Source organism: Nelumbo nucifera, chromosome 6 (genome assembly GCF_055504915.1).
Source record: "Nelumbo nucifera cultivar China Antique chromosome 6, China Antique-T2T, whole genome shotgun sequence".
Lineage (NCBI taxonomy): Eukaryota > Viridiplantae > Streptophyta > Magnoliopsida > Proteales > Nelumbonaceae > Nelumbo > Nelumbo nucifera.
Window position 1 is genome coordinate 25,694,785 of NC_142654.1, and position 27,438 is coordinate 25,722,222.

Here is a 27,438-nt window from a genome sequence, read left to right on the forward strand (position 1 = left end):
TCTCCAAATAATTCTGTTGTGATTGATGTAGCTGGATACTTTTTTTCTTTGTATTTTGTAAATTATAAAGTGATTTTTGTATTATTTGTCAAATAATCTGTATGCATTATTGCATAAAAAACATATATAGCAATTTACTTAGCTTGCTTAGCTATGAGTGTATGCAAACTATCAAGAGTATAGAATGTTATCATCTCTTCAGAGACATGGAAATATGTTTCTGATGTTAAGGTATACTCTTTCCACCATAACTCCAGTTGCATTCCCTCACTTATCATGCCTTGTACCAGTGATAATTTAGGTTTGCTTAGCCATTTTCCTTTGACTTTATTCTTTTATTTCCCTCATTTCAATTAACTTGTTGATACATATAAGTAAAACAAATCATTAGACACAAAAGGGATCTACATCAACCACCCTGAGGAAAGGTGTTATTTTTTGGGAAAATTCCACTTTAGTACCCTGAACTTTGGGGGTAGACCAGGGCCGGGCCGGGCTTTTACTCTTCATTAATGGAAATATGTTAGGCCCGAGCCCGACCCGACCAACGGGCCTACAACTTGGGCCCAAGCCCGGCCTTGATAAAAAGCCCGAAGCCCGAGCCCGAGCCCGAGCCTGAAGCCTGACCTAATAAAAAAAATTAGAATTTTTCCCTATTCAATAATCAATATAAATTAGAATTTATTTATATTAAAAAAAGAATATAAATTCAAAATTTATTTACATTAAAAAAAGAATATAAAGAAGGGAAAAAGGATGTGGAGAAGAAGGGTTCGACTGGAAAAATAAGGGAAAGAGGTGAAAAAAAGAGGGGTATTCGACTAGGGTTTTTAGGTTTAATTATAGGTCGGGCCGGGCCGGGCTATTTTGGCAAATCCCGAGCCTGGCTCGAATTTATTGCGGGCCGGGCTTTTTGGCCCGAGGTTAAGCCCGCGGCCCATATACCTGTTCAAGCCCGTCTGGGGGCCGGGCCGGCCCATCGGGCCACCCGGCCCATGAACATGTCTATTTAGGGGTAGTGTCAAGTTAGTATCTGAACTTTCAAATGTGTCACTGCAGTACCTAAACTTTCAAAAAGTGTCAATTTGGTCCCTACTGCTAACTGACCGTCAGTTATCTGTTGAAAATGTCAAAACTACCCTTCAAAAGAAGACACTGTTCATTGTCTTCTACCTTGAGACTGAACCGGCTGAGGTGTTTGAGATTCTAGACTAATGAAGTCATTGTCTTCTACCTTTAGATCTGAAACACATTCTTGTCTAGCTATTTCTTTGCTTTCAGTTATTGTTTCCCTCTATCATATTTCATGTTTTTTCTCTCTTTTTCTTTGAAGATAACTGGTTCAGTCTCAAGGTAGAAGACAATGATCAGTGTCTTCTTTTGAAGGGTAATTTTGATGTTTTCAATAGATAACTGACGGTTGGTTAACGGCAGGGACCAACTTGACACTTTTTGAAAGTTTAGGTATTGCAGTGACATGTTTGAAAGTTCAGGTACTAACTTGACACTACCCCAAAGTTCAGGGTACTAAAGTGGAATTTTCCCTTATTTTTTATTTGAACTTTTGAATACATGCTTCTTGACAAAATAATATTGTCTTTGGTAGGAATTGATGGAGTTGTGATAGGAGATTTGGTATATAGTAAAAGTGGTTCTACGGGAATGCCAACTGAAGCCATTAGCAGTGGATTTGAAGATGATAGCTGTAATGACAAATTTGGTTGCAGTGACTTGGATGAAACTACTGAAGCAACATTACCCAAAGAAAAGGGTAGTATTGTGAAGGTGAGAAACTCGAAATCTCTGTTAGTGTTATGTTGGGCTTTATTTGGTTAGAACTTGCCTATTCCTGTATCTCCCTCCCTTCCCTCTATTCTTCCATGCAGGCACTTGTACATGTACACTATTCAAATGTAAGTAGACCTGTTCATGGGCCGGGTGGCCCGACGGGCCGGCCCGGCCCGGCCCGACCCCCGGACGGGCTTGGACATTTTTATAGGCCCGCGGGCTTAAATTCGGGCCAAAAAGCCCGGCTCGCAATAAATTCGAGCCAGGCTCGGGTTTTGTCAAAATAGCCCGGCCCGAGCCCGGCCCGACCCAACCTAATATTAAACTTAAAATTATTTATGTGATTATGTCCATTTGAATAATTTTTTTTGATTTAAGAATGTATAATTGTGTTTTAAAATATAAAAGAAAGGGAAAAATACCATCTTGTAGGCCCATTGTTCATTTAAATAGAAAAAAAAATACTTATCTGAAATTTTAATTCTAATTTGAATAGGGAAAATTGTTTTTTTTTTTCAATTTGGTCGGGCTTCGGGCTTTTTACCAGGGCCGGGCTCGGGCCCAAGTTATAGGCCCGTTGGTCGGGCCGGGCTCGGGCTCGGGCCTAGTATATTTTCATTAGTGACAAGTGAAAGCCCGGCCCGACCCGGCCCATGAACAGGTCTAAATGTAAGCATATTATGTATCTTTAGAGGGACATCACCACCATTTTCGATTTTTTGTTTCTTTTCTCTTTTTTGATCATTAATAATATAAAAGTAGCATTACTGGTAGTCAACAATGCTGAAAAGATTGAAAGAAAGTGGACTGTTGGGGGGTAGATAACTGTGGCTAGTCTATTAAATTGGATTGACTGGTTGTATTTGTGACCATGTAATTATTTCTTTCTTTCATCTTAAATCAATGAAATGGCCCATGGTATGGCCTATGATGCTTGTTAATATGAAATGTTTATATCTTTTTTTTTTTTTTTTGATCAATAACACTTTCATTAATTCATCAATAGAAGAATTACAGTAGGAAGACAAACACGCTTATCTTCCAAGAGCAACAAAGAACCTCAAGAAAAGGAAAAAAAAAGAAAGAGAAAAGAAAGAAAACACACTAAAGTTATAGCTTGGCCCTCCTGATACCTTCTAAATATACTAACTGCTGGAGTTTCTGACCTCAAGATCCACCTGAGCAAGACATTCAATTTGATACTGATAGAATTCAGGTCTGCCTTAGAGTTTGGCCTGACTGAGTTCAGTAATGTAGAAGAAGAAAAGGTGATAGAGAGAGAGAGAGAGAAGAGAGAATTCTGGTTCGAACTGAAAGAGTCAACTTGACTTCTCCCTACGCTAACACTCCCCCTCAAGCTGGTGAGTATATATCATATACTCCCAGCTTGTTACATATGTAGTCCACTCTTCCTCGACTCAAGCCTTTTGTAAATAAGTCAGCCCACTGATTTCCTGTATTAACATGTGTAGTGTCTAGCTCTCCATTCAGCACCTTCTCCCTCACAAAGTGACAGTCAACCTCAATGTGTTTGGTTCTTTCATGAAACACTGGATTAGAGGAGATATGAACTGCAGCCTGATTATCACAATAGAGCTTCATTGGAGTGTTAATGTTGTACCCTACTTCCTGTAGAAGGTTCCTTAGCCACACTAATTCACAAGCGGTGTGCACCATAGCCCTATATTCTGCTTCTGCACTGCTTCTTGCCACAACCGTCTGCTTCTTACTTTTCCATGTCACCAGGTTACCTCCCAGAAACGTGCAATAGCCTGTAGTAGACTGCTTATCAGACATAGAACCGGCCCAATCAGCATCAGAATACCCTTCTATTTCAAGTTTTCCCCCACTCTTGTATATCAGACCGCGACCCGGAGCCCCTTTTAGATACTTCACAATTCTCAGAACCGCATTCCAATGAGGGATCAGAGGTTTTTGCATGAACTGGCTTACCACACTAACTGCAAATGAGATGTCTGGTCTGGTAATGGTTAGGTAGTTCAGTTTGCCCACAAGTCGTCGGTATCTGCCAAGGTCTTCAAACACTTCACCCATATCACTGCTTAGCTTGGTATTTGTGTCCATGGGTGTTTCAGCTGGTTTGGCACCCAACAGGCCTGTTTCTTCCAGCAAATCAAGCACATACTTCCTCTGGCACAGGTTAATCCCATACTTGGATCTCGCTACCTCTATCCTCAAGAAATATTTCAGTTTAGCTAGATCCTTTGTCTGAAAGTGATCCTGCAGATAAGTCTTTAGCCTGTCAATACCAATGTTATCATTCCCAGTAATAACAATATCATCTACATACACCACCAACAGTATTTTTCCTCCCGGAGAGTCATGACTAAATACAGAATGGTCAACTTTGCACTGTTTCATACCAAACTTCTTTACCACCTCACTGAACCTACCAAACCATGCTCGAGGAGACTGTTTAAGCCCATATATAGCCTTCCTTAGTCTGCACACCTTACCATCCTCCCCCTGAGCAACAAACCCCGGAGGTTGCTCCATGTAGACCTCCTCGAGTAAGTCACCATTCCAAAAGGCATTCTTGATATCAAGCTGATATAGTGGCTACTCATACATGGCTGCAAGAGAGATCACAACACAAACTGACCCTATCTTAGCAACCGGTGAGAAGGTCTCTGTGTAGTCAATACCATAGGTTTGGGAGTACCCTTTTGCAACTAATCGCGCTTTCAGGCGTTCAACACTACCATCAGGCAGATACTTAACCGTATAAACCCATTTACAACCAACAGCTTGCTTCCCAGGAGGAAGAGCAGTGAGGTCCCAAGTATGATTATGATGAAGGGCTGAGAGTTCTTCTTCCATGGCACGACACCACCCTGTAGAGGCAAGGGCTTCCTGGACATCTTTAGGAACAATAACTGATGATAACAAGGTAACAAAAAGGCGATGGGAAGCGGAAAGGTGAGTCAGAGAAACATAATTAGAAATGGGATGAAGGGTGCAAGTACGTTTACCTTTCCGCAAAGCAATGGGTAGATCAATCTCAGATGCTAAGTGCGGGTCTGGTGCCGGATCCGTCGACGGAGATGTAGCCGGAGGAGTAGCACGTGGGCGATGTGTATACACATGACGGATAGGTGGGCGTTCAACAGGTGGTGACACCGGAGGCAAGGATTTGGTCACGACTGGAACAAAGGGAGGAGGATCGACAACTGGAAGTGGAAGAGGAGGAGGTGATGAGGAGGAAGAAGCATCACCAGACCCTAAAAAGAACGGAGTAGACTCAAAGAAACTGACATCAGCACACACAAAGGACCATCAAGAACCAGGATGGTAACACCTATACCCTTTCTGGGTCCGAGAATAGCCAAGGAAGATGCACTTGAGAGAACGAGCATCGAACTTGTCGTTCCCGGGACCCAGATTATGGATGAAGCAGACACACCCAAAAACTCTCGGCGTAAGAGGGAACGGAGACAAAGTGGGAAACAAGACCTGAAACGGAGAATGACCATCAAGGATGAACGTGGGCATCCGGTTAATCAGAAAACAAGAGGTAAGCACTGCATCACTCCAAAAAGGTTTGGGAACATGCATGTGATGCATTAAGGATCTTGCTGTTTCAAGGAGATGGCGATTCTTTCTCTTAGCCACCCCGTTTTGTTGTGGGGTGTAGGTACACGAGGTCTAATGTATAATGCCGTGTTGGTCTAGGTATTCCTGAAATGATGAGGATAAATATTCGCGGCCATTATCAGAACGAAAAACTTTGATGTGGGTACCAAATTGGTTACGAATCTCAGCATAAAATTTTTGAAAAATGGTAAACAATTCACTTCTTTCTTTCATTAAATAGAGCCACGTCATCCTTGAAAAATCATCCACAAAAATGACAAAATATCTGTATCCATTATATGACATCACTTTATAAGGACCCCAAACATCTGAATGAACTAAAGAAAAAGGACTCGACACACAGTTATCAACCCTAGAACTAAAGGGAACACGATGGTGTTTCCCAAACTGACACGACTCACAATCCAAAACAGAAAGCTGACTCAAGGACGGAACCAATGACTTCAAGACTTTTAGCGACAGATGACCAAATCGGCAGTGCCACTGGAGAGGATAAAGAGATGACTGGAGAGCTGTTGAAGTTCTACCACCACCACTGTCAAGATAATACAGTCCACCTGCTTCATGCCTTCCACCAATCTTCATCCCCGTCTTGAGATCCTGAAAGACACACATAGAAGGTTTAAAGGTAATGGAGCAGTTAAGTGATTTGGTTAGCTTACTAACAGACATAAGGTTAAAAGGCAATTTAGGAACATACAGAACTGATGAGGGGGATACAGGATCTAGGTCAACATTACCAACACCACAAATTGAGGATGTGGAACCATTAGCAAGGGTGACAGATTGTGATGTTGAGCAATGAGATAAGGAGGAAAACACACTTGGAGTTCCAGTCATGTGATCGGAGGCTCCAGAGTCAATGATCCAGGGATTGGGTGTACATGCCAGACAAGCCATACTTGAGTGAGCAAAAGTCGCCGTGTTCTGCTGTGATTGGATAAACCTCTCATATTCATCACGGGGAACACTCACCATCTCCTTCATGGGACCATCTGTGGAAGTAGGAGGCATCTGGTCAAATGATTCTCCTGTCTAAAGCTGGAACTTGAGTCACCGGTCGCGGCATGATTGGCCCAGGTTGAGGGGGGACCATGTTGATCATAACAATAGTTGATGGTATGTCCATCCATAACACAATGAGTGCACTTCCTCGGGTCTGAGCTACGTCCTCTACCATGGGCTCCCCCTGAATCTCTGCTCCCAGTACGACCACCACCACGATTATATGTAGACCCACCATTGCCACTTCGGCCATATGCACAACCACTACCACCACCACAACCAGACTAAGCTCCCCGAGCTCCACCTCTAACACCACGGCCTCTCGATGCAGCAAAGGCAGATCTATCTGAGATATTAGAGTTCTCAGTAGATCCAATAGAAATCCTCCGGAGTCGAGCAAATACCTCTTCTAGGGACGGAAGAGCTGATCCCTCTAATATCTGAGCCCGTATTGGTTCATATTCAGGCTTTAGTCCCACCAAAAATCTAGTCACATCAAGCTGCTCTCTCTGTTGTTGCTGAATCTTGACATCAGAAGTGAGAGGATGATAGACATTCAACTCATTACGTATGTTCCTCATGTTGGCATAGTACTCCTCAAGACTCTGATTGCCCTGTTGCAGGTTACTCTTGATAAAGCTGATAAACTCTGGTTGTATTGTCCTGCCCCGAATACAATTTCTTTGCATGGTCCCACACATCTTTGGCAGTATCAAGGAACATGAAGTTCACACTAATCCTGGGTTCCATACTGTTCCACAACCATGTGATGATCTGAGCATCCTCTTGCTCCCAGTCTTCATACTCGTGAGAGTCAGAGGAGGGTTTCTCCTCTCTGATGTGTTTTACCTTCTTCTTTGCCTTCAGAAAGACTTCAACGGATTTAGCCCAAGGCACATAATTCTCTCCATTTAACTTAATGGAGGTCATCTAAACATTCAGGTAGTCTGTAGGCACCATCACACTAGGTTTATAATCATTATTGTCTCCCATTGTGTTATCACCGATTCTGCACACTTGCTGAATTCTATTATCACTGAGATCTGCACACTACACACCACTAGGTCACACCTGTCACACTGGTTGCAGCACTAATTGTTGCTGGAATGTGTGCTCTTTTACACCACAAACCCTAGATCACACCTGTCACACTGATTTCAGCACTTGTTGTTGCTGAAAAGTGTGCTCACACCACAAACCCTACTCCTACAGTTACCTGAAATCTCACCACTATATGATCATATCTCTTCCTTCAAAATGCACAAAGAAACCAGCATAAACCCTAATACTTACTGGCCGAAACCCTTAGCATATGGTCTAAAACACACCTCCTATTTAATCCATAACAGATATCATGCACTGAAATCTCTTACCTTATCGCTGAAGTAACACCCATACGAGCAGGAAAGCAGTCCACACACAACAGCCGCTGCACACACAACAGCCACTGCCCACACAGTTCGGCCCTCTATTCTTCCTCTACTAGGAGAGGGCGATCTCAGAAATCACAGCAACTGACCACATACGACCTGACTGGAGGCATAGAGACCTCCAAGGGAAGAGGGCGATCACTCCTTTTCAGCCTTTTCCCTTATCTCCAATCGAACACAGAAAAAAAAGAGGAAAACCCTAGATAGGGTGTGCAGAGAATGAACCCTAGGCAAGCAGAAATCTAGGCAGATTTAACCTTGCTCTGATACCATGATAGAATTCAGGTCTGCCTTAGAGTTCGGCCTGACTGAGTTCAGTAATGTAGAAGAAGAAAAGGTGATAAAGAGAGAGAGAGAGAGAAAGAGAGAAGAGAGAATTCTGGTTCGAACTGAAAGAGTCAACTTGACTTCTCCCAGTCGGCCAGTAAGTATTTATATTATTATTAAAACATGACTGAAAAGACCTATGTGCCCTTACTTAAGTTAAGAGCACATGTTCCAACACGACATTACAGATCAGCAACATTAATCAAGGTATAAAGACAGAAATACCTCTACGCTAACAGATACTATAGCTCTAACCTCTCTCAAAGAGTGTCAGAATCTCCAGGGGTTATCACTACTGTCAGCAAGTTGTTTACCATTTGTCTCTGCCCCATCTTCACATGCTAAACTCCTAAAAAGGTGGTAAACCATGGCTGTTGTAATAACATAGTTTTCAAGGCACCGGGGTGAGGCTAGGCAACAGGGGAGCACCTTATCAGTTATCACCTAGTCACTGCCTAGGCAATGGATTTTTTTTTTAAATAAAAACCATGAACCCTAGGGTAATTTACTAGGTTCCTTAGAAACCAACAAACATCTTTTGCTAGTATTATCTATAATTTTCATAGAAAAGTATAAATTTCATATTAAAACATAGAAGATCAATATATTCATGAGAACCAAAAAAAGGAAGAAAAGAAAACTTAGAAAATATAGGGGCTCAGCCTTGTTTTTGGCCTAGAAAAGAAGGAAAAATTCAATATTTTAAGTTCTTTCTTGATTTGATTATTGGTTCAGGTTTTGAAGTCTTCGAGGGTTCAAAACAGCATACACCACTGTGTGTGTTGATTGAATCCTAACAAATAGGAAAATAATAAAAAAAAAAGACAGCATACACCTTCTTGCATAGGCATCACATCACCTTGACAACCATGTTCAACAATGATTTTATTTTGGCCATGAGAAAGTTGTCTGTGAAAATAGGGTCTGAGTGGGCCATAAGATCCTTCTTCATGCATACCTGAAAGTGCTTCTTATCCCCAATGGTCCTGGGTTTTTAAGGAGCGGCCCAATTTTAGTTGGAAAATAGCCTGACTACATAGATGAGTTTATTATGTGTAACCACTCCTGTATCATGTCGTCTACATAGGACTCTTGAAGACCTCTATAGTGTGCAATTGATAAAAAAAATCTCTATAGTGTACAGCTGATGGGCTACTCTATTGGTATTAACATCTATCAACTCATCAGTCAACTGCCCTTTTTCCTGGAGAAAAATCTGCACTTCTTTCCTTCCATATCCATTTAAAAAGAAAGAGAAAAATAGACAGGGAAAAATCTGGGATTAGGAAGGGGGTGAGTAAATTTTTTGTGCAGAGGAAGAGTAAGGGGACGGAGGTGGGGGGAGTCATGTAGTATGGGGGAGCAGAACGAAGCTGTCATCTTGAAATTTCTGAGGCCTGAAGGACGAGAGGAGAGCGTGGATTAGGATTTTGATCAGAACACATATTCCGGAGGTGGCCTTATTACAGGAAAACAAATTAGAAGCTTTTGACATGGAGGTGGCCTCTGTTGAAAGCTTGTTTCAAGCTGGGTAATTTTACTCTTCAAAAAAAAAAAAAAAGAATATTCCTGCCTGGGCAAAAACATTTTGTGCTATGAAGCAGAACTACATGTGCGCTTGATTTTGTGAATGCTCAGACAGCTTTCTGTCTTGAGGCAGGCTGTAGATGCAGAGGATCTCCAGAGGGGAGATTATACAATTGCTGATGTTATTCTTCCTTTGCCTGGGTAAGATCAATCTACAACTTCTATGGTTCATAAGCTTGTCAGATGTTATTTTGAGAATTAAACTTAATTTGTTCCCCTCCTCCTGGTAGTTCAAGAGTTCTCTATCCAACACATGATATTGCTCAAGTTTACCGTGATTTGGCAAAGAAGGTACAATGATTCTTTTCTTCATTATCACTAAATTCTGTAATGCATGCATGTATGTGTTGCTGTGTGTGCACTGTGCATGTATGTGTTGCATGGTAGTTCTTTCCCTCTGATTTTTTTTTTCTCATTCTGTCGTTTAATAAACGTTCACAACTATAAATATTTAATAGATTTGAAATTGTACTTGTATCACAATTGAGCAGGTTCTGATGTGGCTGTGTTGTCTGGGTAATATCACTGTTTGCATCCTGAATAAAATAAATGTAATTTAGGCCTCATTTGTTTGCAGAAGTTTCATTTGCATCAATGCAAAAGTATGGATATACTAATTCTGATATACAATTTTTTTTGAAAAAGGTAATGCAAAGTAATGTATTAAGAATCACTATAAACCCTTGCACAATGTGCCAACAAAAAAAAAACCTGTACAATGAGATTCTGTACATTAGATCACAGGGTGAGAATAAAAAAAGTCTATAGACAAAAAGGATTGGTTGAAATCCCCACTGGTAATCATGCTAGCAGATAGCGAGTCCCTGATCAGATCAAAAGCAGAATTTATTACGGATTCCACTGAGCTCTTCTTGATCTCAAAATGCTGAGCATTTCTTTCCATCCAAGTAGCCCAGAAAATGGCTAGAGAAATCATTGCCAAAGCTGACCTACCTTTCCTGCTCATATTTTGAATGTGCCACCTGCCAAGAAGTTCACCAACAGAATTAGGATAGAAACCTTTCCACTGAATTGCACTCTGAAAACGAGTCCACAATCTGCTAGTGAATTTACAGTGAATGAACAAGTGTCTAGTAGATTTGAGCTGCTCTTCACAAAGGACACAATCAATGGTGTCCAATGTGAATCCCCTTCTCAATAAGTATTCTTTAGTTTGGCATTTGTCCAGCACCCACCAACCAAGTAAAATACTTGACCTTCAAGGGGGCCACAGTGCCCCAAATCTCCTTGTAAGGTGTTGAAGATTAATTAGTTTTATGATGTTTTTCTGAGTAGATGTTTTATGCTAGTTGTTAGATAGGAGGTGGGGACCACAATAGTTATGTGAGTCCAAATTTTATTATGTTTTTGAGTGTTATATATGCTGTTTTATGTTTTGCTGCCCTATAAGGGCATAGTTGTCTTTGTACTGTTCTATTATTTTAGCATAAATGATAAGTGAAGGGGGCATCTAGATTATTGCTCTCTTTTCTTTTCAACTTCTCTTCTTCTTTTCTTCTCCTTCTCTCTTCCTTCTCTCTTCAAGAAACTACTTTTCTTTTATATTTTTTAATTCAGTAGATTTCTACTTGGTATCAGAGCATCGGCTAGGGTTTCTTGAAGCATTCTCATGCAGCCCTAGATCAGCCAACTGCATGAAGTAGTAAAGGGCTGATCGCTCTGCTATAGATTGCCCAGTTCTTGGAGTTTTTTGTGGGATCTAGACATTAGGAACCTATGATGTTAGATCTCTTTTGAGTGAGATTGGGTTAGATCTCTTTTGAGTGAGATTGGGGTGAAAGCAGAGGAACCTATGATGTTATACTGTGACAATCAAGCTACAATCAATATTGCCCACAATCCAATTCAGCATGATAGGACAAAACACATTGAAGCTGATACACACTTTATAAGAGAAAGGGTAACAATCGGGGAAGTTTGTTTGCCTTACGTCTCTTCAGAGTTGCAGCTGGCTGATGTTCTCACTAAAGGGGTGGCAAAGAACAAGCTTGAACATGATCTACGCAAGTTGGGAATGTGTGACATTTACTCCCAACTTGAGGGGGAGTGTTGAAGATTAATTAGTTTTGTGATGTTTTTCTGAGTAGATGTTTTATGTTAGTTGTTAGATAGGAGGTGGGGACCACAGTAGTTATGTGAGTCCAAATTTTATTATGTTTTTGAGTGTTATATATGCTGTTTTATGTTTTGCCGCCCTATAAGGGCATAGTTGTCTTTGTACTGTTCTATTATTTTATTATAAATAATAAGTGAAGGGGGCAGCCAGATTATTGCTCTCTTTTCTTTTCAACTTCTCTTCTTCTCCTTCTCTCTTCCTTCTCTCTTCAAGAAACTACTTTTCTTTTATATTTTTTAATTCAGCAGATTTCTACTTAAGGAGAAGGTCCTGAGTCTCCTTCAGATAACTTCTTGTAGAAAGGTTTTACTGAAAACTTACTGGAGCTGTACTATTTCCAAATTCTAGAGTCCCTTTGCAAAACATCACAATTCTGATTCTCAATCAAAGACAGTAGGTCAAAGATTTTCCCCAATTCTCTATCATTGAAATTTCTCCAAAAAGAAACAGGATTCCACATAGGAGTGTCTCCAACAAAACTATATTAGTGTGCAACTATTGCATCCTTGTTGCAAGCTAACATGAAAAGCTCAAGATATAACTCTTTTAATAATCATTGTTGCATGCTAATTCTGATATACTTTTATTTTAGCTCTTACTTTTCTGTGCTTAAAGTGCAGATGAGGTAAACAAAATGTTGGGACCTGCCCAATGCACACACACAGAAAGAGAGAAAACAGGAATTCTATGTAATTCTTCTCTTCCCATTGCTTCTTCTTATATCATTGACAAAATTGGTAACAGATTACAGGATACAGAAACAGAAACAGATGACAACAGATTGCAGTTAGGAAGCTTGACAACTTGCACCAGTTGGTTGAGTTTCTTGCTGATGTAGCCGCCTTCTAGAATAATACCTCCTTGTATGGGAGGCTTCTGAAGTTGATCAATTGAATCCTTGTTCGGTGTCCTAACAACTCCCCAGCCCTTCCCATAAAACCAAAGCCTCATGGATGGAATGACGACCTGACTTAATCCAACACTGTCTGTAGGTGTAGCAGAACTTCACCATCATCTGTGAACTGCAACATCACTGTATAATAGGATCATCGGCCCAATAGATTTCTTGACAACAGATACGTGGAAGACAGGGTGGACCCTTGTAGAGGCTGGAAAATCCAGCTGATCTGCCACTGTACCCACCCATTCTAGAACTTGAAATGGGCCATAGTAACATGGTGAAAGCTTATGCCGCTTCTGCTGGACCACTGAGTGTTGATGATAGGCTGCAATTTCAGTTAGACGAAGTCCCCTACATTGAATTCAACAACACAGTGCTTCCACTGCTGCAACTGAAATTGGCTTTGAGGGTCTTAAGAATGTTGTCTCTGGTGATAAGGACGTGATCCATTGCTGCAACTGCAGACGATCTTGCCTCATAGGGTAGGATAGAAGGCGGGTCCTGACCATACAATGCCTTGAACCGAGTCATTCCCACCGACGAGTGAAAGGAGCTATTGTACCAAAATTCTGCCTAGTGCAACCATTGAGCCCGTTGCTTAGGATAGTCCCCCACATAGCACTGTAAGTAGGTTTCAATACATCAATTCCCTTTCATAGGTGGACTGGGAAGAAGCCTGATTCCCCATAGCTTTACTAAAGTATGCTATGGACTATTCATCTTGTAATAGGACAGCTCCAAGCCCTGCACCGGAGGCATCATACTCTAACACAAAGTGTTTAGTGAAATCTTGAAGCCGAAGTGTGGGTGGGGTGGAGAGGGCCATCTTCAGATTGTCGAGTGCCTGTTATGCCTGATCCATCCATGTAAACTTGTCTTTTTAAGGAGTTGCATTAAGGGCATAGCTAGGAGACCATACTTGTGTATGAAGTACTTGTAATAGCCTGTAAGGCCCAAGAATCCATGAAGACCTTTCTTTAATGGACTTGGGTTGGGCCATTCTTGAATGCTACGGACCTTATCTAGGTCAGCCACAACCCTACCTTGACCCACTAAGTGACCTGAATACTGCACTTATGTCTTCCCAAAGATGCACTTGGAGGCTTTAGCATATAGCTGGTTATGCCAAGGGATGGCTAAGGTGGTGTCCAAAATGCTTCAGATGGATATTCATAGTGTCCATCATGGGTCTTGAAGGCTGTTTTTGGAATATCATCGAGATAAACCCTTATCTGATGATATCCTAAATGCAAGTCCAATCTAGAGAAGATGGCAGCCCCGTAAAGCTCATCTAACAGTTCTTCAATTAATGGGATTGGAAAATGGTCTTTAACCTTTATTTGATTCAAATCCTTCCACACAAAAACATCGCATACCATCCTTTTTGACCAACAAGACGGGTGAAGAATAGGGACTATGATGAGTTACCGCTCACCTCTGAAGCCCCTTCAAGGGTGGCTTAACCTCCTGAAACAGAAGATGGGAGGGAAAGGGGACAAGGTAGGAAGAAGATGACACAGAGAGAGATGAAAGGGATATTCATTCACGCGACTTATTACATGATCAGGGCCTTATATAGCTGGCCTACATGTATGCAATCATGAAGAGAATATCTTCTGGTGGCAGTGTAACCAACTCTGGGAGGCTCTGTTGTGTGTCACGCTAGCCTCTCTGGCTTCTAGTGAAATGCTGCTCGGTGGTGGCCTGCTCCACACCTATAGTTGGGTTCGGAGGGAGTGTTTGGGTCCCAACAATTCCTCCCCCCTTAGCATTGACCTTGCCCTCAAGGTCTAGGTTTGGAAACCTCTCATTCAGCCTAAGATAAGGTTCCCAAGTGGCATCATTTGGAGGAAGCCCAACCCATTCTACCTTGGCTTCTGGCACAACCTGACCACCTTGTCGAACCCAACGGAAATCCACAATTCTGACAATCTCCGTGTCAATGTCCCCTTCTTTAATGAATTGGGGTAAGTTGGGTGAGACAGGTGTATGATTTCCCACCACCTTCTTAAGAAGTGAGATGTGAAACACTAGATGAAGCTTTGAGGTTGCAAGGAGGTCCAACCGATAAGCAACAAGGCCCACTCTCTCCAGAACCTTATAAGGCCCATAATACCTGGGTGCTAGCTTGTGCCAAGCCCGTCTTACCACAAGATCTGGTGGTAAGGTTGGAGCTTAAGGTAAACGAAGTCACCCACCTGAAATTCTAACGGGCGGTGGTGAGTATCATAGCGGGCTTTCATTCACTGTTGGGTTTTTGTCAAGTTGGACTTAAGCAATCTAAGAATCTCGTCTCTCGCAAGTAGACAGGTTTCTACTTCTGCCACCTTAGATGACCCATACTCATAAGGTAAAATGGGAAGAGGTTCTCTGCCATAAAGAGCCTTGAAGGGTGTCATTCCAGCAGCCGATTGATAAGTCGAATTGTACCAGTATTCTGCCCATGGAAGCCAGTGAGCCCATTGTCGGGGCTTTTCTCCTATGAAACATCTAAGGTAGGCTTCCAAGCAACGATTAAGAACTTCAGTCTGCCCATCAGTCTGCAGGTGATAACTCGTGGAGGGGTGCAGTTGGGTTCCTTGCAACCGAACATATTCCTTCCAGAATGAACTCAGGAAAGCAAGGTCCCGATTTGAGACAATGGATCTTGGGGTTCCATGCAATTTGGCGACGTCCCGGATGAAGATGTCAGCCACCATTGCTGCGGTGTAAGGGTGAGGTAATGCAGAGAAATGGCTGTACTTAGTGAGACGGTCAACCACTACCATGATAACCTCCTTTGTTGCAGAATGATGAAGACCCGTGATGAAGTCCATGGAAAGGTCTTCCCACACTTGATTTGGAATCTTGAGAGGTTGTAGAAGGCCAGCGGGAGACTATGACGAGTATTTCTGCTGTTGGCAGGTTTGGCATTTGGATACATATTATAATACATCCTTACGCATTCCTACCCAATGATAGTGGCTGTTGAGCCTCTTTATGGTCCGTAGCACCCCTGAGTGCCCTCCCAAGGTGGAGTCATGAAACAACCTTAGCAGTTCAGCTTTGTGGGTCGAATTCTGGGCAACAACAAACCGACCCCTAAAGAAAAGATTAGGCCCCACAACTTGGTAACCAGCAACTTGTGAAGGGTCTCGCCTCCACTTATCTCTAATGACCCGGATCAGACCTGGCTTCTTGCCATATAGCTTCAAACAAAGGGAAGCTGGGCTGAGAGCAGGTCGGATGGGCTAACTCTTCTATTTGTGACAAGGCATCAACTACTCTGTTTGTGGGCCCCGGCTTATATTCTATGAGGTAGTCAAAGCCCATCAGTTTACTAAGACATTTTTGTTGCTCCGAGGTGTGCACCCTTTGCTCTGCTATGTACTTCAAACTTCGTTGGTCTGTCCAAATAACAAATTGGTGTCCCAATAGGTATGCACGCCACTTTTGCACTCCCATTACCACAGCCATCATTTCTTTGACATAAGTGGACTGACTTTGGTGAGCTGCTGAGAGAGCTTTGCTGAAATAAGTAATGGGCTGCCCTTTCTGCATCAAGACGGCCTCTACTCCTACACCCGACGCATCACATTCTATTTCAAAGGGCTGAGAGAAGTCTGGAAGAGTGAGGACTGGAGGGCTGGAAACTGCTGTCTTCAAGTCTTCAAAAACCCGTTGGGCTTTATCAATCCAACTGAAGGAATCCTTCTTTAATAGACGTGTTAGAGGGGCGGCCATAAGCCCATACTCCTTAGTGAAGTGCCTATAATATCCGGTAAGCCCAAGAAAGCCCCGTAGAGCCTTTATAGTAGTGGGCTTAGGCCACTTCTAAATGGCGTCTAACTTTTCTGGGTCTGCCATGACCTGACCTGCTGCAACCACATGGCCTAAGTACTGAATTTGTCCTTGTCCAAAGGAACACTTTGTCATTTTGGCATGTAACTAGTGCCCCTTTAGAGTTGTGAGCGTGAGTTTCAGATGTTCCATATGTGTATCCCAATACTTACTGTACACTAGAATATCATCGAAAAACACCAGAATAAATCGCCTTAAAAATGGCCTGGAGATGTCATTCATGAGGGCCTGAAAGGTGGAGGGGGCGTTTGAGTCCAAAAGGCATAACCAAGAACTCATAATGGCCATCGTGGGTCCTAAAGGCCGTCTTGTGGATGTCAGCCTGGCGGACCCGAATATGATGATACCCGGACCACAGGTCTAATTTGGAGAACACTCGTGCCTCTCCTAACTCATCCAGTAGTTCGTCAATGAGGGGTATAGGAAACTTGTCCTTCATAGTAATCTGATTTAAGGCCCGGTAATCTACGCAAAAGCGCCAACTACCATCCTTCTTCTTTACTAAGAGTGCAGGAGATGAAAAAGGGCTGGTGCTGGTCTGTATATGCCCTTTTTCCAATGGTTCTCTCACTGCCTTCTCAATTTCCAACTTCTGAAAGTAAGGGTATCTATATGGCCTCACATTGGCCGGATTAGAACCGGGTAAGAGAGGTATCTGATGATCACGAGCCCAGGGTGGAGGTAATTGGTTTGGCTCCTCGAATACATCGCCAAACTGATCGATTATCGACCGTAAGGCCCTGTGTTGGGCTTCTGTGGGGTGAACACAGCCCTGGTTGTCCAGAATTGGGACTGTGGGCCGAATGCCTAAGTGCATAAATATGGGTTGGCCAACATCCTTGGAGGCCCGTATCATGGAGGCTAAAGTGTCACTTTGTGGACCAAGGGGCCGCACCCGTTGTAAATGACAAGATGGGCCATCCTGGTGAAAATCCATTGTCATTTTGGCCCAATCACATAGAGCAGGGCCCAGGACACGCAACCAATGAACCCCCAAAATAATATCAGCCCCCGAGAAATCCAATGGGTGGAGATCCACCACAAATTTATGGCCCTATATGAGGATTTTCTTCTTCTTGCATACACCATTACACGACATCTGACTCCCATTAGCCACATGGATTGGAAAGAGAGGAGTGGGTTGCATGGTCATACATAGCTGCTTAGCTAAATGGCAAGTGATGAAATTTAGGGTAGAGCCACTATCATTCAAAATCATCATGGTCCGGCCCATCAATCTTCCTTCTACGCGCATGGACTAAAGAGAGTTGAGGCCCATGAGGGCGTGTAAGGAGATCTCGGCCTCTTCAGGTTCTGGCCCGTTTGGAATCAGTTCACAGTCATTTAAGTGCTCTGGGTCTGTCTCTTTCGGCCCTTCCTTTGTCTGTAGGAGAAACACCCGCTGGACCCGGCATTTATGGCCCGGTCCAAACTTATCATCACAGTTATAAGAAAGGTCTTTCTCGCGTCGGGCTTGCATCTCAGCCCATGAGAGACGATTGAAGGGCATAGTGGGCCGGGGCAATATGGGCTTTTGATGATCACCAGCCGGTTTCATGGGCTGCTGATCGACCCGTGGAGTCGTCCTCAAATTCGAGTAGGTTGGTTTGCTAGCTCTACGAAGGTTGTCGATTTTTTCTTCTTACAGGCGAGCCAATCCCACTACATCCATGATAGTCGCCGGATGGAGAGCCCTCACCTCCAGACGGATATCCTCTCTGAGACCTCCCACAAAACATCTTACTAAGGCTTTCTCTGGCCAGTCGTGTACCTTGGTCGCCATCCGCTAGCTCGATATGGTACTCTGCTACCGTTCCAATCTGCTTCAATCGGGTGATCAGCTCGTCGTAGTCCACGAACGCCGTCGGCCCAAAGCGGATGCACAAAACTTCGATGAACTCTGCCCAAGTTACCTGGGGATGATTCCGGCGATACCACTAGAGCCATAGAATCGCATCTCCTTCTAGATGAATGGAGGCGATGGAGACACACTGGTGTGCGGGAGTTTCGTGGTATTCGAAATATCTTTCTACTTGGAAGATCCAAGGAACGGGATCTCCACCAGAATAGTTGGGAAAGTTGATCTTAGCGACTTTTCCAGTGGGGTAATCCCCTATTCTTTGGCTACTGGAAGCAGAGGCTTCCGCTCCTTCTAGGTGATTGGTCTCACCTGACTGTTGCTAAGAGACGAAGCTGGAGACGACCACTTTGAGTTCCTTGAGTTCGTTCAACACCTGGTGAAACCCAACCTCAAGCTGGTCGACCCTTTCATCCACGGTAGTGGAACGTGTCTGTGGCATCGTGAAACCTAGGATTTGGATAGCCTGGCTCTGATACCAATCTGATGAGTTACCGCTCACCTCAGAAGCCCCTTTGAGGGTGGCTTAACCTCCTGAAACAGAAGATGGGAGGGAAAGGGGAAAAGGTAGGAAGAAGATGACACAAAGAGAGAGAGATGAAAGGGATATTCATTCATGCCACTTATTACATGATCAGGGCCTTATATAGCTGGCCTACATGTATGCAATCATGAAGAGAATATCTTCTGGTGGCAATGTAACTAACTCTGGGAGGCTCTGCTGCGTGTCACGCTAGCCTCTCTGTCTTCTAGTGAAATGCTGCTCGGTGGTGGCTTGCTCCACACCTGTAGTTGGGTTCGGACGGAGTTTTGGGTCCCAACAGACTACAACTAGGTTGAATAAAATTTTTTGCCAACAATTCTTGAATAATCTTCTCTATTTCAGATTTTTGGAAATGTGGGTACCTGTATGGGCTGTACAGCCTTACATTGGTTGGCAGTACCCCGGGAGGCCGGGAGTGATTGGTATCCAGTGATCATGGCAACATGGAGGCGGCAAACTCTTGGAAAACATCTTGGTAATGGGAGAGAAGCTGCTGCAGTTCTAGAGGCGTACTAGTTACTGGGTCCAATGCACCAGAAGACAAAATTGGGTTGGTTGGTTCCAGGCCCAATCACATGAACATTGGATAGTTGTGCCTACCTCCCTTCAGGATAGAGTGCAAGGACTTGGCCTGTGGCCCACTATCCATGCAGTCTTGCAAATGAAATGATACCCCATTAATTGCAAAGTCCATTGTCATCTTGGTCCAATCGCATAGAACTAGACCCAAAAGCTTTAGCCACTGCACACTCAAGACCACATCCGCCGTACTAACCTTAAGTGGGTATAGATCTGGTGTGACTTCATAATTTTGCAACCGGAATGACGTGCTGACAAAAGCCTTCACAGTGAATGTTAGGTACTGCCTAACTCAGAGACTGTTCGAGGTGTCTAGCCTCCTGGCGTAAGAGAGGAATATTAAATTCTGTTATTGATGTCTGTAGCAGTCTGCCTTATATAGGCTTACACTGAATCAAATCTTGGATTCTTGGCCTCTTGGTTGTTACACTTCAGTTATGCCTACGTGGACCCTGATGCAACTTGGGTCTATTGCCTTCGTGGTTCTAACAGTACCTCCCCTCTCAAGGTTAACCTTGTCCTTAAGGTTGAGATGAGGAAACTCTTCTTGCAGTGAGTTATATGGTTCCCATGTACTATCCTCTGCTGGTAGGTTGTTCTACTGGACTTTTGCTTCTTTGGTAATGTGCTGACCCTGTTTAACCTATCTGAAGTCAGTAATTTTCTGGGGTTCTGTTTGCAGGATGCCATCTGGAGAAAAAGTCAAAAAACTGGTAGCATGGAGCTATAAACTACATCACCACTGATGTATTTTTTGAAGGGAGGTCTAATTTGTATGCCACAGGACCAATTTTTTCTAGGATTTTAAATGGACCAAAGAAGCATGGAGCCAGCTTGTGCCAAGTACGTTGAGCTAGTGAAACTTGCTTGTAGGGCTGAAGTCTAAGATAGACCAGGTCGCCCACTTGATATGAAACATCATGATGCTTCCGGTCATAGCTGGTTTTCATGAGCTGTTGTGCCCGGGTCAGGTTAGCTTTGAGGTCCTGCAAAATTTGATCTCATTGTGTGAGGTGATCATCCACTACTGCTACTGCAGTTGGTCCCTTTCATTGGTAAAATGGCCAGGGGTTCTCTTCCATATAAGGCGCGGCGTGGAAGGGCGTCATGCCTGCTGATACATGGTATGTGGTATTATACCATAAGTCTGCCCAAGGCAGCCATTTGAGCCATTGTTGTGGGTGATCACCAATGAAACAGCAGAGGTATGTTTCTAGACAGTGGTTTACCACCTCTGTCCGTCTGATTGAGGGTGATATGCTGATGACCTCACCAAGTTAGTACCCCGGGGTTGAAAGAAAGCCTCCCAAAACTGACTCATGAAAACTGGGTCTCTATCAGAGACAATAGAGCGAGGGACGCCATATAATCTGATTACCTCCTTAGTGAAATTTTCTGCACCATAGCTGCTGAATAGGGATGTGATAGTGCCATGAAGTGGGTATATTTAGTGAGATGACCCACTATGACCATAATAACTGACTTACCGGAGGAAGACGGTAGTCCAGAGATGAAGTCCATAGAAAGGTCCTCCCATACTTCAGAAGGAATGGGTAATGATTGAAGCACTCCAACCGGTGACTGTGCTAGATACTTCTGTTGTTAACAAACTCCGCATGATGAAACGAAGTCTTGGATGGCTTTTCTCATTCCTGGCCAATAATAATGGCCTGAAATGAGTTTATAAGTCCTGAAGATACCTGAATGTCCTCCTGGTGCTGAAGAGTGGAAGAGATGAATGAGTTCAGGTAGAAGGTTTGATGATGCTGGAAGTACCGTCCGATCTTTATAGAATAGCATGGAATCCATAGTAGTGTAGCCAGGTGTTGTAGTTGGATTCTGATTACACGCATTTCGCAGTTTTTGCAAGCTAGGATGGGCCAGGGCTTCTTGTTTTAGTGCTTCCAACAATGGGTAGACTGGATTTGAAATGATCATGGGCTGTAATTCTGGACTTCTTGAAAGGGCATCAGCTGTCACATTGGAGACTCCTGCCTTGTATTCAATTGCATAATCAAAACCCAGGAGCTTGGAGACCCATTTTTGTTGTTCTGGGCTGAGCACCTGCTGTTCCACGAGAAATTTCAGACTTCTATGATCTGATCTAATGATGAATTTGTGTCCTAATAGGTAAGAATGCCAATGCTGTACTGCCATCACAATTGCCATTAATTCTTTTTCATAGACTGATTTAACATGTGCTTGCATAGACAATGCCTTACTGAAGTATGCTATGGGCTTTCTGTCTTGTATAAACACAGCCTCGACCCCAACTCCTGAAGCATCACACTCTACCACGAATTCTTTAGTGAAATCTGGTAATGTCAGCACAGGGGGTGAACTGACTACTTGCTTAAGAGAATCAAATTTTGATTGGGCCTGAGTGTTCCAGACAAATGCATCTTTCTTCAATAGTTGTGTTAAGGGTTTAGCGATCAATCCATACCCTTTTATGAATTTGCGGTAATATCCGGAGAGGCCCAAAAAACCCCTTAGTTTGACATTCTTGGGTAATATGCATATAATTTTGTCCGGATCAGCTGAAACACTACCATTTTTTACCACATGACCTAGGTAGTGGTCTACAAATGTTCCAAATGTTGTGGCCATTCAGGGTTATATACTAGAATGTCATCAAAGAAAACAAGTATGAATTTGTGAAGATAGGGTCTAAAGACATCACTCATCAAGGCTTGGAATGTGGAAGGGGTGTTAGTTAGACCAAATGGCATGACTAGAAACTCAAAATGCCCATCATGAGTTCGAAAGGCTGTCTTGGATATATCAGTTGGATGTACTCTGATTTGATGGTATCTTGCACATAGGTCCAAGTTGGAGAATATGAGATGCATGCCTTAACTTGTCTAACAGTTCATATTACTGGGATAGGGAATTTGTCATGGACTGTGATTTTTTTAAGTGCCCATTAGTCAATACTGAAACACCATGATCTGTCCTTCTTTACCAAGTGAACAGGTGAAGAGAAAGGGCTAGTGCTCGGCTGAATCATGTTTTTTGTCCAGGAGTTCTTGAACCTGTTTCTCAATCTCTTGCTTCTGAAAAATAAGGGTATCAATAGGGCCTGTTGTTGGGTGGTGCTGCTCCCAGTAACAAGGGTATGTGATGGTCATGTACTCGGGTTGGAGGTAAAGTGGTGGATTCTTGGAAAACACCTTGAAACTCCAACAACAATTGTTGCAGGGCTGCTTGATGTTCAGTAGATCTGTTGGCCTCTTCTGCTATGGTTAGATTGGACTGTGTGGATAGGGTACCCATATGCATAAGCATCGTGTGACAACATTTCTGAATGGATGCTGGGTTGGTTTGGGTGAGACTCGAGGGAGCCAACCCTTGAATTTCAAAGCCCATTGTTAAATTGGCCCATCCACAAAGCACCAGACCCAATAGTCTTAACCACTATATGCCTAGGACTATGTCAGCCCCACTAAATTCTAGTGGGTACAGATCAACTGAGAAAATATGGGATTGGATTCTGAGATCAACCCCTATGCAAACTCCTTCACATTTCAAGTTATTGCCATTTGCTACATGTACTGTAAATAGTCTGGTGGGCTGAACCGGTAGTCCCAATTGTTTAACTAGAATACATGTGATAAAATTTAAGGTGCTACCACTATCCACTAGCACCGTTACAAGGCAGCCCCACAAGATGCCAAGAACTCTCATGGTCTATGCTGAAGAAAGACCTATTAAGGCTTCAAGATGAGATCTCGGATGATTTCAGTACCGGATCCCATATGCTATATGTTTCCATTGGTACCAGGTTCTGGTCATCTATTACTTAAAGAGGGTCCAGTCCATCAGTTTAACATGAAAGCTTGTTGGGTCTTACATTTATGTCCCAGTCCAAATTTTTCTTTGTGGTTGAAGCATATACCACGGTCTCATCGGGCTTGCATTTTGGTCCAGGAGAGTCTTTTTATGGGTACCTGATTCAGGTTCTAAGTTGTAGACCCATTACTTCCCTGGACTGGTGATTTTCCTAAGATGCCTTCAATTCTAGTGGCCTGGATATTGGGTTTGAAGGTCTGTCCATAACCCCGAGTTGCTCGCCGTAATTGGTCAAGCTTTTCTTCATGAAGTTTTGCTAATCCTATGGCCGCCAATACTGTAGAGGGTTGCAAAGCTTTTACCTTGAGACGTATCTCTTCCTTCAGACCGCCGACGAAGCATCCCACGAGTGCTTTCTCTGGCCATCTGTGCACTCGCATCGCCAGTCTTTCAAACTGGATCTGGTATTCCCTTACCGACCTTGTCTGCTTTACTCTTGACAGTGCTTCATCGAAATTCTTGAAACCTGACAGACCGAAGCGGATGTAGAGGGCCTTGGTGAAATCTTCCCAGGTCGGTTGGGGATGCGACCATTGGTACCACTAGATAGGTGGCTGCAATTACTACCCTTTGAGCCACCAGCGTTTCCTGGACCTCAAAATACCGCTCAGCTCAGAAAATCCAAGAAATCGGGTGTTCTCTGGCATATGATGGAAAATCAAGCTTCCCTAGTCTCCAATTGTGGTCGTCTGATCTCCTGCTACTACTGTGGTTGGACCCTTCTTCGTCACATTCTTTTTCCCTATTTTGGTTCGTCTGCTCACATCTGGCAGCAACCATTGCTATGGCCTCCTTTATTTCCTTAAGGTCATTTGCAAACTTGTGAATCTCGACCTCCATGTGATCAACTCGATCGTCCATGGCCAAAGCTCGTTTTGTTGGCATGGCTCTGATACCAACCTGTTAGGTACTGCCTAACTCAGAGACCATTTGAGGTGTCTAGCCTCCTGTTGTAAGAGAGAGAGAGAGAGAGAGAGAGAGAGAGAGAGAGAGAGAGAGAGAGAATATTAACTTCTGTTATTGATGTCTGTAGCAGTCTACCTTATATAGGCTTACACTGAATCAAATCTTGGATTCCGGCTCTTGGTTGTTACACTTCAGTTATGGCCATGTGGCTCTCTTGGCTTTCTTCTTGAATAAACCTTGATGCAACTTGGGTCTATTGCCTTCGTGGTTCTAATAGTGAATATTGTTACCATCAGCCACATGGACCATGAACGTGGGAATCGACTGGCAACTACTATCCATTAGCACAGAAATTGACCAATCCCTTAGAATGCCCTCCGTTCACATAATTTAGGAAGATGAGAGCTCAATAAGAGCCTATAAAAATATTTCTGGAAGTTGTTGGCCCACTTCCCCATTTACATCTGTAAGATATGAAGCTTCTGGCCCCTCTTCTCTAAGGTCATCCTCAAATTAGTCAGTTTGTAAGAGAAAGGCTTGTTGGTTCTTGCACTTGTGTCCCATGCTGAATTTATCATCGCAATTGAAACACAAACAATGCTCTCTCCGGGCCTGCATTTCATCCCACGAGAGCTTCTTGAATGGGACAATGGTTTGGGTTTTTATAGGAGGCTTAACCTATAAGGTTTTCACCCTTTGGGGGGTTTTCAAAAGTGGGCCGAGTGGTGGGCCTAATTGCACTTGTGCCGATTCAGCTTTTCTTCTTGAAGTCTGGCCTACCCTACTACAGCTAACACCGTTGGTTGTTGAAGGGCCTTGACCATCACCCATCTTCCTCCTTGAGCCCCCTTATGAAACATCCTAGAAGGGATTTTTATGGCCAACCTTTGGACTTGGGTGGATAATTTTTCAAATTCTACTAATAGTCTCTAATAGACCCAGTTTGTTTTAATTTCAACAGTATTCATCTTTTTTTTAAACAATAATCGGATTTCATTAAGATTAATATGGAAACAATACAAGAACAGGAGAGGTAAACTTTCTTAACTCCCCATAGTATAATTTAGCTATTACAATTGAGCCCAGAACAGATTACTCATTCCTACCCCTTGCTTTGCTAATACATCAGCAAACCCATTTGCAGTTCTTTTTACCCAATTAAACTTCACCTCCATATTTTGTGTCAAGCACTTGAACCTTTTATTTTCATTGTTAAAAATCCAAAAACCTTTTTCTTCCTTCTGTAGCCACTCCAGTACCAGCTTTGAATCACCTTCTATAATCAGCTTTCTTATATTTATGTCCTTTGCCTTTTGCAGTCCCTCCATGACAGCCAACACCTCAGTCCTTAATGAATCACCTACTCCAATTGGGCCTGAAAATAGGCCAACAATTCTGTCTTCATTGTCTCTAAACACCCCACCAATACCCAAGGGACCTAGATTACCTGTACTGCTTCCATCAAAGTTTAAATTTATGTAATCATTTACCGGCGGAGATCAAATAGGGCTTGTAGTGGATTTATGGTACTCAGCATTGGCCACTTCCTTCCAGCTTTTCAGGATATCCTAGTTGAGCATGCAGCCAAACATCTCCATGGATTTTATCCACTGTATCACTCTCACCATTATTGTTTCCTTGGCAGCCTCTCTAGTTCTTTCCTTACCTGAAAATAGTATTCATCATAATCATCAAACCCAGTAGGCCCAAACTGCACATAAAGGACCTTTGTAAAATTGACCCAAGAGGCCTGAGGTTGTCTCTGTGGAACCATTGGAACCACAAGATAGCCTTGCCCTCTAAATGGAAAGAGGCTATGGTACCCTTTGTTGTCTAGGTGTTTCGTGGAAGTCAAATTATCTTTCATCTTTAAAGATCCAAGGAACCGGATTGTCTCAGCATTAGGTAGGGAAATCCTGCTTGGCCAAGCACCAATCATGCCACTGCCCCTCCAATCACCACCCTAACTTCCTCCTTCTTGGTCATTGTTGTGGTTGCTGCTGGATGCATCCTTCTCCAATTGCACCACCACCGCCACCAAGGTCTCTTTACCTCCTACAAATCACTGGCGACCTTGTGTAACTGGATCTCCATATGGTCAACTCGACCATCTATTGACAATGACCAGGTACTTGACATTGGTGGCTCTGCTTCAAGGGTGGTGAACCTCTTGAGAACACATACACACACAGATGAATTCTTCTCTTCCCATTGCTTCTTATATCATTGACAATTTGTAACATAGTATAGGTTACAGAAACAGATTACAGTTAGAAGCTTGTCAACTTACACCAGTTGGTTGAGCTTCTTTCTGATGTGGCCGCCTTCTAGAATAATACCTCCATATGGGAGGCTTCTGAAGTTGATCAATTGAATCTTTGCTTGGTGTCCTAACACAAAACCTGAAGCAAAGTAAAATCTAAAGCAAAAAACAAACCAGAATTTGCATTCCTATGTGTTTTACTAGTGCGAACAAACTGAGCATAATTAAAAAGAAAAAAAGAAAAAAAAACTGCTTTGTTAATAGTAGCATGGAAAAGAAAGAATGGCCATGCGGATTGGAAGTTCAGATAAATCAATGTGTATTCTTAAAAGAAAGAATGGCTATTGAATAAGTTTCATGCTTATTAACCTGAACAGAGATAATAAACCGTCTTTCTGTTATATTTCAATTTTTACAAGAGGAAGAAAGGATAATAAAAGAAAAGAAAAAAAAAAAGAAATTGCATTAGCTTGTAAGAGGGTAGAAAAAGCACTTCCCTTGCATCTGTTATTTATCAGGGAAAATTTGAGTTTGATCGTATTAATTTATGATTTTTTATGCTGTTTGTTGGTTACATTTTAACAAACATCTCAGGATGGCATCAGCTTGATGGAGAGCGTACACAGTACCAAGTAACTTTTTGGCTCTTAAGTTTTCCAGATCTTACATCTTTCTCAATCTCCATAGCAGATTTTAATACATGTGATCACCCTTCCAGGGAATTCTCAATAACCTGTATGACTGGAGGCTATAGGCATGTCTTCCAGAAGCCAATTGACTTTGATTGGTATGCTTGATTTTTTTGT

General features: G+C 42.9%; 1 protein-coding gene across 5 annotated transcripts in view; it reads left to right on the forward strand.

The window, feature by feature from the left end:
• LOC104598649 (multisubstrate pseudouridine synthase 7-like) overlaps positions 1 to 27,438 on the forward strand; it is a 45,298-nt gene that overhangs the window by 15,790 nt on the left and 2,070 nt on the right. For 4 of the 5 annotated variants that reach the window (XM_010260818.3, XM_088889950.1, XM_010260819.3 and 1 more), the window contains exons 14-18: positions 1,607 to 1,785; positions 9,826 to 9,893; positions 9,983 to 10,043; positions 27,227 to 27,264; positions 27,351 to 27,419. In XM_010260818.3, coding sequence (XP_010259120.1) covers positions 1,607 to 1,785; positions 9,826 to 9,893; positions 9,983 to 10,043; positions 27,227 to 27,264; positions 27,351 to 27,419 — 415 coding nt within the window. The remainder of the gene's footprint in view (positions 1 to 1,606; positions 1,786 to 9,825; positions 9,894 to 9,982; positions 10,044 to 27,226; positions 27,265 to 27,350; positions 27,420 to 27,438) is intronic. The other variant, XM_088889951.1, reaches the window with a different exon arrangement.